We start from the raw sequence: 10,396 nt of genomic DNA, 5'->3' as shown, positions 1-10,396 counted from the left end.
CTGTACATTTGAAACCGTTTAAATATAATACGTCGCAGTTTCTCTACTTTCATCTTGATTTCATTGTATTAAATTAATCGTATGACAAAGATTACAGTTACAGGATGGCTTAAATACCAATCGTAGATATCCAGAAACACCAACCGAAGTTATTCTTCAAAGGGTTATTCGCTGGAAGCCTATATAGATAGTTGATTCGAGTACAAACCGCCTCCCTTTATAAAGCTGTATACGTAGAACTGTCTTGCTTTTGATTTACCTTTCTTTCGCTCTTATTCGAGCATAGACGCTAAACTTTCTATTTGCGTTTCGCGAAATTTGATTCATACTGTGACGATGATTAGACAAACAAACAAACAAACAAAAAAAAAAGACGTATTGTGTCATTGGCAGAAGGATATGATCAACACGCGGGCATAGTTTAATTGTTTTTCTTATCCTTCCCTGACCCACCGGGTTCGAACGAGTTCGAGCAGCCAGTACCCTCGAAGCTGTCGACTTTGTGTTTCTTCGACATCTTTCTACCATCTGGATTAGCCTCTGAACATTTACCAGCTGCCTTTTGTTCGTTTGACTTATGCGACGCGGCTCCCTTCTCCAAGCCTTGAGCTAGCTTCTGCGACGCAGTTTGCACGTATTTCTCGCTGACTTGGGACGATTTCTGCGACGTAGCTTGCAAAACTCTTTCGTTGCTTTGCGACGGAGGCTTTTGAGCCGAAGCTTGCGAACCTTTCTCGCTACTCAGCGACGAAGGTTTTTGAGTCGACGACTGCAAACCTTTTTCACTGTTTTGAGATAGAGACTTTTGACTCGCCGAGTGCGAGCCTTTCTCGGTGCTCTGCAACGACGTTTTTTGAGCGGAAGATGGCGAGCATTTTTCCCAACTCTGCAACAATCCCCTCTGAAACGAGGCTTGCAAGCCTTTTTCGTTGCTCTGCGATTGCTTGTGAGACGTAGCCGGCGAGCTACGAGTGTGTATACTAAACGAGTTATCGGACTGAGCTCTTTCTTCAATTTTATTGACAGGCGGTTCCGAGTTTCTTGCGTACAAGTCTGCCTTCGTCGACTCGTGACTGCGACGATTATCGCAGTCGACGGCTTCTTCTGGCTCTGACAACTTGTTGGCAGAAGCGTTAGTTTTATCGTCCTTGTCGGAGCTCGAAATTTCCTTCGATGAATAATCGTCACCCTTGGTTCCGGTTGGCGAGTCCTTTTCCTCCGCTATTCTCGGCAACTGCGTGCTACCGCACGAGTTCGACATGCTCACAGCCCCTAAGTTGATCGATATGGCATGGGATAATTTCGAGTAGTCGGATTTTTGTTCAGTTGGCGGTTTCTTCTCGACCTTGGTATCGTTTGACTCTTTGAAGCTATCGCTGCTGTCCTCGGAAGTCTCCGAATGAGATGACGATTGGGCTATAGTTACACGAGGCGTTACTTTTACCAGCGTGTTAGCCAACGGCGATATCGACGTCTTGTTCTCCGCGGAGCGTGGGTGAAGCCTGTCTGGACTGAGCGCTCTCCTCAGCAACGGAGAACCAGGTTCCGCTGACTTTGGCCGACCGTAGCCTTTCTTCTGGTTGTTTGGCGTTGACAAGCAGACCCCTGTGAGTAATAAACATTTTTATATTGACAATCGTATATACGGTAAAGTGTGATATATATGTTTGATCGTACCTGGACTATAGGACTGCGTGGTATTGGAGCTGCCAGGCTGATGTCCTGTAGGAAACGTTAGAGGACTGGGACTCCTGGTTGGACTAGCAGGAAGCGGCGATGGGCTTGGAGTCCTGGCCAACGGGGATAACGGTATATGCCCCACAGATTTTCTGCGATTCGGTGAATGGATATTTTTTGCCGCCGTGTGCAACTTGTGCTTCAAACCATGAAGGGTGCTAGGTCTCTGATAATGGGACTGGTTCGAGATAGTTGTCAAGTTTGCCGCAGACGTGTTTGAACCAGGAGACGATGAGTTCGGGCTGGAGCAGGGACTTGAATTGCCAGTGGAGTGATAGGAGTCCAAACTAACGCGATTCGTTGGCGGCGACGGACTGCAAACGGACTTTGTGCAAGTTGTAAAATAAGGCGACGATTCCTGGGAACGCGTGAACGACTGGAAGGATCGACTAGGTGTCACCATCGACGGTGAACAAAGTCCTGCAGCCATCTGGGAAAAGATCGGTTAATGTTTCCCTCAGCGATTATTTGAATAGATCTAGCATCATTCGGTCTATTATTCTATATGCGTTATGGAACATCGAATCTTTTGTGATAAGTGTTGTGTAAAAATTCGGACATTGTCGCGGTCAATTAGACAAAAGGAAGCAACATTTAAAAGCTGCCGCGTGTCTGTATCGAGCAAATGATAGTTCTGATTAAAAGAAATTACAAACTGAAACGATATTAGGCAAGATGACGACGAAACGTTACAGAAAAATCATACCATAAGTGGAGGTTTGCTGTCGCTGGATAGAATGGGTGCTGACAATGGACAACTGATAGTTAATGGCTGCAATAAAGAACAAAAGTAACGCTTAACATAAATCGGTGTGTTGCTTATTAATTCGCTGCGGTGCTTTGTTATTTTGCCTCGTAGTTTTGTGTAAGAGACAGAAAAGAAGGAACATTATGGATATATACATTCATCACTTTAACCACGATCACATGTTTCCTCGACTAGAGTTACGAAAATAAGAAAGGTGAACGGACTTCGTTTTATACCTGCTGTATCTCCGCACTGTGTCGTTTGGAACTAAGTCTCTTGAAAAGGGACGTGTTTCGTTTCTTATCGGAATGATCGCGCTTTTGTTTACGCTGCTTGTGGAGCGTTCTGCGCGCCATTTTGCTTTGGGCAAGATCTCTCTTCCGTCCGCCCGTTTTTATGCTGGTGTTTTCCAACGGTGTGCTGCGCAAAGTTACACGATCGACACCGCTCAACATTAACTGAAGAACTTGTATGTGATATAAACCCTGCACTGGTTCACCGTTTATATGTGTTATGAGATCGCCTGGTCTCAAGCCAGCTTCGAACGCTGGGCTAGACTGATCAACGGCCTGCAGAACGCAAAACATATTCGATTAGTACACGTACATCTACGTAGAAGACCTCTCTTATTCTTCAGTGTTACACGCGTACCATAACTAGGTGATGCATCGTGTAAAAATCGCTGTCTCCGTAGTAAACTCTGATAGTGTGCACAGTGAAGCCAAATCCGCAAGGTCCCCTTCGGATGATGATAGGGGGTTTTAAGCTGGTCACAAGAGGACTTAATTCACGGCAAGGCGACGTGTCTCTCGAAGAAGCGGTAGATGACCCACCGGGTGACTCGATTGGTTGAGTATGCAAGGATGTGTCGTCTGAAAAATACAGATGCACATGGATGAGGTTCAGTGTTTAAATTTAACGATTCGAAAAACGAACACGATTTATAATGAGACATACAAGAAAACTCGCTGGTCGGTATCACCAACGACAATCCACTGGTGGACGCAGACTTGATTACGGAACGTGACTTTTGTTTTGCAGACGATAGAATCACCGGCATTGCCGTAAACGATTCGAAGGAGTCGGTGCTGGAATTATGCTTGCTCTCCTCGGTCGTATCCCTGTTTGCCGCGACCAGGTCCAACCTGCAATTAAATTCAATTATTAGCACGAAGGTATTTCTTTGTGAGATTCTAAAGGCGAATGAATTATGTGAGAGCGGTGGAAGAATAACTTTTGCGAAGATGTCTAAACGACTCACATGTGGTCATCATCAACGGATATACTGAACCTGGGCAGCTTGTCGCGGGAATGCACGTGTCTCTTTCTCTGGATCTGCGGACTGATGTCCTCGGACTCCGTTTGAGATGAGTCGGGTGTGCTCAAGCTGACCGACGTCCCTTCTAACTGAGTGTTCTTGATAACCGTCAACTGCGACTCGGTGCTCGTTGCCGTGGCAGGGCTCGTGAATGAGGCGTTCGATTTGTCCATTTTAGGCGGAGTCTCCATGCTTGAAATGCTCTTGGCGGAGGAAGAGGACCGATTCTTTTCCGACGGAGTCGATTCGATCAACTTGGATGGAGGCGTGACCGCCGAGTTACCGCATCCCATTGACAATTGCGCGACCATGCGTTCGAGCTCGTTGCAGAATAATTGTTTCTTCGAGGTGTCCGACTCTGACTCTGGATTTATCTGCGGTGGACGAGTTTGGGAGATCTTTCGAGATTGAGGAGAGTACGAAGAGAACGATCCGAACAATGGAGAGTCATCGGTGTCGTCGGTGTCATCGCCTATGTCGTGATTATATCTATCCATACGAGTGTCGAAGTAACTTGTATCCTCGTCGTTGATCAATTGCGGCACAAACTCAGCCTTTTGTCTGAGTAAACTGTTCCAGTTCACTCCAAAGAAATACGGATGTTCTTTGACTTCATGTGATCCTCCGGTTCCTAATCGATCTCTAGGACTCTGCTGCAGCAACGCCGTTATAATACCTTTAGCTTCCGGCTGGACAGGCCAGTCTTCATCGTCAGGCCACTCGATATCATCATTGACTGTATGAGCAAATAACTCTTCCGGAGTATCACCGAAGAATGGTACACAGCCAATCAAAAATTGATACAGTATAATGCCCATAGACCACCAATCAACGGGTTTCCCATAACCCTGACGAAGTATTACCTCAGGGGCGATGTACTCGGGCGTACCGAATACCTGTTTGTCCGAAAACTGTCTCGTATCCCTGTCGATATATCCCTCGTAAAGATTCGTCGCCACTAAAACAGATATTTTCGTTTGACTCTTTAAATAAAAAATCGTCAATTCCTGTTTTTCATCACTTACAAGACATAAGACCCATTTTACTAAGACCGAAGTCTGTCAGTTTGATGTGACCAAGGGCCGTAATCAGTAAACTGAAAGCAAACGAACGCGTGAAATAATCGAAGAATCAATAAATCATTGATTTACGTACTTGTCGGGCTTTAAGTCTCGATGAACGATGCCGTAGCTATGCAAATATTCAACAGCCAAGACGGTTTCCGCGAAATAAAACCTAGCCATATCCGGCGGCAATGCACCGATATTCTTTAAGAGATTCGCACAGTCTCCACCTTCTACGTACTCCATCACCAAGCACAAGTGTTTCTGTAATCGAGTAACCAAGTTAGATAAGTTTTATTTAAACTTGACCGGCGTTGTTGGTATCAACAACGCGTACGTACTTTTGTTTCGAAACTGCAGTACATAGAAACTACAAACGGATTATCGGTAAAGCTCATAATGTCCCTCTCAGCAAAAACTTGTTCCACTTGATTGCGCAGCATCAGATTATTTTTATTTATCTTTTTCATGGCGAACCTTAGCCTCGTGGTCTTTTCCTTAACCAAAAACACCGCACCGTATGCGCCGTTACTTATGAGCTTCAGTACCTCGTAATCACTTTCACACGGAACGCGCTGAGATTTTTCGTCGTCTTTGTTTGGACTCGAAGTAATTTGTAAGTTACTGTCGCTCGAACTAGCCGAATCTTCTAGCTTATTCAAATCTTCTTGCAATTCTAAGGAACGAAAGAGTATTGAGTATTTATGGTTGAAGAATGTAAATCGGAAAGACGACGGAGTAAAGTGTTACCCGATATGGGATCTCTATTGAGAGACAGCTTGTTAACGATATACTGAGGTATATCCGTTTTTATTCCCGCGTTAATTTTCGCTTGGCCTTCGGCTTGTTCTAATAGATGATAAAATTCTTCCGGATCAAATTCTAAGCACTCCAAAAGGCGAGCCGGACGCGATATTACTAACAATAATTTTTTGATAAGCCCCGTTAGTCTCGTTGCAGCTTCGAGAGATTTCTCTTTGGTCTGCGAATGTACGTTTGTTAACATTAGGATGTGTACGTATATTGATTTAGCAGGTGATTTCTCGTAGAGTTACCTCCATAAGTAGATGCTCCAAATTTTCGCTCATTTCATAAAAATATCTAGTCGTGATTAATTTTTCCTGAGATTTTTGCAAACAGTCTCTCGCCATTTCGATTACTTGATGATGGACGAATCGTAAAATCGGCAAGGAGTCCTGAGTCATATTCGCCACTACTTCGAACTCGTCCAACTCCTTATTTTCGTTGATGAAATTGGTCAGACGCTCTTCCATCTGCTGTGTCGCCTGACGAAATATATTTGCGCGTTAAAGAGAATCGTTGGAACGTCGAAATGTTAAAACATTCTCTGTTCAAATTTGTACCTTTGGAAATCGTTCTTTATAAAGGGTGTTCATCATAACAATTTCACTGTCCAGTACGGGTGACCGGCTAGGACTACTACAATCGAATAAACAGATCACTATTTTACAAACAATGCTTTCTCCAGGTATACTTCAAAACAGTAATGCCGTAATATCGATAAAATTTACCTTAAACTTCGCGAGCGTGGTCTGTGTAACGGCGATCTACGACCATCCTCGTCATGACTGAGAGACACGTTGCCTGGAATACTGGAGATACTTGAACCTGGAAATCCCGGATGCGAAGAACATGGTGTGCCAGGTTTAGAAAAATGGCAAGAAAGCATGCGCAATTCGTCCTTGGTCGGAACATTTGGAAGTTGATGCAAGCGTTCTTGGCTCGAGTACTGTGACTAATTAAGTACATCATGATTTGTAAATCGTCAAAAATCTCACTGCGTACGGATCTCTAATAAACGACTAACCGAAACATTACTGGAACCCGGTGTAGTGCCATATCCACTGGATGGCAAGCTAGCAACCGACCATCGTCTGCCATCACCGGTTCCTGTGGCACCTCCACCGATCCTTAAATATTATGCGCACTTTTAAATATTGCTTGCGTAACGGACAAAAAAAATTTTTTTATTTAATAGAAATACCACATAGACACAATAACTTTGCTATAATGTAAGAAAGGATCTTACAACCACGTTCTTCGTCGTTTTTTAAAGATTAGACAGTTGATGTTCTGCAGCGGCATATCTTGTTTTCTTTTTCTTTACTATTAATAATGTATTAAAAATACAATACCCGCAATGGCGACACCTACTTTCATAGGCAATCAAACCAGATTTAACCACGCTAAGAGTAGGTACAAAGTAGATACCTTTTAATTGGAGCAAAAGCAAAATGTGGACTGGATGACATCCTAGGACTCTCTAGGGGACTGCCTACAATCGGGACGAATGCTATATTGGGAAACAAGCAGTAAAAGAAATTAATCCTCTATAATAGTTGAAAGTCATAAATAATATAAGACACGATTCTAAGCAGATAAAAAGTAATTTTTCTAGGACATCGTTTTAGGGCAGAGTTGCTTAAACGTTCTAGATCTAATATGCTCAAAAATAAATGTATCGCGTGTAATCTGCAAACTGTAACAGTTATGCTATAGTACAAACATAGATATATGTATATATATGTATATTCAAATCTTAAACAAAGATGTGCCAAAATGCTTATATAATATTCTTTTATGAGATAGATAGTATCCATAGTCACTCATAAACAAGCATTTATGTTTTAGTTGCTCTTGCTGGATGTACTTGTGGAGCATAATGTATTCGCTAAGAGAACATATCGAGTGGCTAATAAAATTTTATTTATAGAATTAGTTAGGGAGTAAAAACAATGGAGGAACACAATTGTTCACGCACCTGATAGCGGCGAGTGACATCTCGGTAAGGTGGGCGACGTTGTCGCGATAAAAGATTTACGATGAGCTGCTTTAGCAGCACGCCGCGGAATGTTAAAATCACGCTGTGAAAAAAAACGATATACATACTATACTTGTGTACAAAACATATATTACAATATCGATAGTAAATACATATATGACTAACCACATGGACAGATAAAGAAGGTGCAGACTTTCCTATCGCAGAGTTCCTCATTCGAACCAGATTCGATAGTTCTCCACTGGCTGAAAAGATGAAATGGTAAGAAATCACGAAAGAAACATGTATTTTATACAAAACAACATAAAGTCTTATCAACCAGGCCGAGCTGGAGCTTCCTTGCTTTCCATTTTAGGTAGTATGGGATGCTTCTGCACATCTCCCTCGCCACTGCAAGCAGATTCCTCGCTTTCTGTCTGATCGAATACCAGAACTCGGGCAGAATTTCCATGGGAGCGAAGGCGCGGCCTGCTAGGCCTATTTCTGTTGTGTTCCATGTTACTTCTGTTATTCCTTTCCTCCGAAACTTAAGTAATCTAAAATAGAATACTCTATTTAAACGTTTGTTGTCATCAACGAAACAGCGCATCATCGAACAAGAAAATTACTACAATTATTAAAAATTCCATGGGAAAGAGAAACTCTGTCTACCTGACTCGACCCGTTTTACTCGTTGGAGAGGGCGGCAAATAAAAGGCGACTACGATCAACGAGATCGTCGACGAATTCACAGTCCATTCTTTCCCGTGAAAGTTCGATCGCCGCTGAGAGCGATACTGTAAACTCAACGGGGAGCATTCGTAGCCGCGTCCGTCGGATGATCGAGACACCGGAGCGTACGATCCTTTCCCGTGTTGCTGTATGAAAATTCATAACATACATGAGAAGGCAGGAAAGTACGATCGTGCGCTAAGTCGATCGTAAAAGGGAACGAGTAGGTGGTGGTTGTTCGTGGAAACGTTGTGACGAGCGACAGTACCTGCACGAAAGAGGAGACACGAGAGTCCCGGGGAAGAAGAGAGCCAGAGATACGCGAGGAGGTGTTTTTTTCAAGAAAAACAAGACGAGGAGACACACACGAAACACTTGGACGCACCGTAGACGGTGGGTACGAAAACGGAGCAAAGTCGAGCGGGAGGTGAAGAATGATGAAAGATGCGCGATTTACCGGGCACAACGAGCATGTCCTCTGAGGACAAGCGCGGCCCGGGAACGTGCAGGTGTGTTGGTCCCGGGACTAGACTCGCATTTCTCTCGTCAACGAGGAGAATTAATTACGAAACGCGAACCGACCATGGGTGCTCTGACTCATGATGGACGTACACGCACACGCAGGCGCCCACGGATACACAAAACACACACATACACGCACACGTCCACGTCAATCGGAGCCGCGTGCACGCACGCGCAAAGCGGATACTCGTGTGCATGAAAACGCGTACAAACACACGCGCATCCTTGGCCCCGCGAGCTGCAACCGAGAGAGAATCAACACACCGAATGAACCGAACCCCTTTTACAGGATGTTTCTAAAAGATCGGTCGAAAGTTTGGGCGTGAGATCTACCCAGGGCCGGATCTACTAAAAAACTACGGTTAAACGTAAGAAGAGATGGATGAAACTTTATTCTCAGCGAAATTTCTGTCTGTTCGAAGAGTTCTGATCCGTTGGGCGATGTAACGAGTCATTTTCAGGAACGTGTACATGTTTTGGAAACAATGTACAAGGTTCTCTACCTTTTAGGACCTGTCCCATGTTTATTACGAACATATTTACCGTTGGTCTTAATATGGAAAAGTATTTTATTTTCCTTTGGTTAATGTGTTGCTTTATTCCATGGCTGTTTCGTTAAAATGTTTGATGCTTCATTAAAATACGCTATATATACACGTATGGTATCGGGAATTGTTATATTATAAATTATATTATCCCGAATATAAGACTGAAACGTAATTTCGAATTGTTATTCCTTTCGAGTTGCCTTCTGCAATGTACTAACCGTATTGGTATTGCTCGTAGAAACATTGCCATTGTTATATTCAAAGTTCGATTAAACCGTACCGTTTTAGGCATCGTATTTCCTGTCGCAATTCCGACTGGTTGTAGAGAATTATTGGCATGCATAAAAAATTCATAAATATCGTTTATGTATTATGGAAATATAAATTAATTATTCAAGAGTGCTACAAATGTTTAATTTATTTTTAAAATTCAAATTAATTTCGCTCGAGTGAATAGCCATCTGGCAGTGAAAAGACCGAACTAACTTCGGAGTATGGTCAGCGCCTCTATCGGGAAAACGCTCAAGTTTGTCCTCGATAGTTCCTTTTTTCACTGCTAGATGGCGTCATTTATCTTGTTTTTTTTTACCGACTTGTCGATACGTTACTATAAAGTGTTAAATACAATGAAAAATTGTTCGGCCTGTTCACCACTACATGGAGCCATTTGTTTTTATAATTAAAAAGTTAAGAGGTCAGGGCTCAAAAATGATTCTCACTCATATTTTAATATTACAATACTTGTTCACCTATTTGTTTTTGGAAATGTAAAAAAAAAAACTTAGGAACACCTGTATTGCCATCTAGCAGTGAACAATCAAAACTAATCAGTGACAAACCTGGGCGTTTTTCCGATAGAGGGCGACAGAGGTATTTGTAAATTTTTTTTTTTTATATGTATCCACAAACAAATAGACGGACAATCATCGCAATATTAAAATATGA

At 42.9% G+C, this 10,396-nt stretch overlaps 1 protein-coding gene across 4 annotated transcripts; it reads right to left on the bottom strand.

Annotated features, from left to right (window-relative positions):
* Positions 1-38: 38 nt before the first annotated feature.
* Positions 39-10,390, bottom strand: LOC128891193 (microtubule-associated serine/threonine-protein kinase 3). Of its 4 annotated transcripts, none has more exons than XM_054150492.1 (21): positions 8,650-10,390; positions 8,322-8,527; positions 7,990-8,206; positions 7,836-7,915; positions 7,650-7,752; positions 7,100-7,181; positions 6,696-6,798; positions 6,400-6,623; positions 6,232-6,307; positions 5,923-6,153; positions 5,618-5,849; positions 5,209-5,543; positions 4,959-5,131; positions 4,829-4,899; positions 3,747-4,761; positions 3,443-3,630; positions 3,137-3,357; positions 2,722-3,054; positions 2,444-2,509; positions 1,678-2,167; positions 39-1,605 (listed from the first exon to the last, which is right to left on the bottom strand). In XM_054150492.1, exons 3-21 carry the CDS (start codon positions 8,165-8,167, stop codon positions 422-424), a joined length of 5,385 nt encoding a protein of 1,794 aa, XP_054006467.1. In that variant the 5' UTR covers positions 8,168-8,206; positions 8,322-8,527; positions 8,650-10,390; the 3' UTR covers positions 39-421. The 4 variants fall into 4 exon arrangements, with proteins under 4 accessions (XP_054006467.1, XP_054006468.1, XP_054006469.1 ...); XM_054150493.1 differs by having other exon boundaries at positions 3,777-4,761; XM_054150494.1 differs by lacking the exon at positions 2,444-2,509.
* Positions 10,391-10,396: the final 6 nt, after the last annotated feature.

Source organism: Hylaeus anthracinus, unplaced genomic scaffold (genome assembly GCF_026225885.1).
Source record: "Hylaeus anthracinus isolate JK02 unplaced genomic scaffold, UHH_iyHylAnth1.0_haploid 12001, whole genome shotgun sequence".
NCBI classification, from domain to species: Eukaryota; Metazoa; Arthropoda; class Insecta; order Hymenoptera; family Colletidae; genus Hylaeus; species Hylaeus anthracinus.
Note: the sequence above shows the minus strand (reverse complement) of the source record. Positions and strands in the feature narration are given on the sequence as shown.

Excerpts from the sequence above, each read along its gene's own strand:
- LOC128891193 (XM_054150492.1), bottom strand. The coding sequence starts at position 8,167 with ATGGAACACAACAGAAATAGGCCTAGCAGGCCGCGCCTTCGCTCCCAT. Across the intron at positions 7,182-7,649 it reads ATGTCACTCGCCGCTATCAG|CATTCGTCCCGATTGTAGGC; the intron begins GTGCGTGAACAA and ends TTCCCAATATAG. Across the intron at positions 6,799-7,099 it reads GCTTTTGCTCCAATTAAAAG|GATCGGTGGAGGTGCCACAG; the intron begins GTATCTACTTTG and ends ATAATATTTAAG.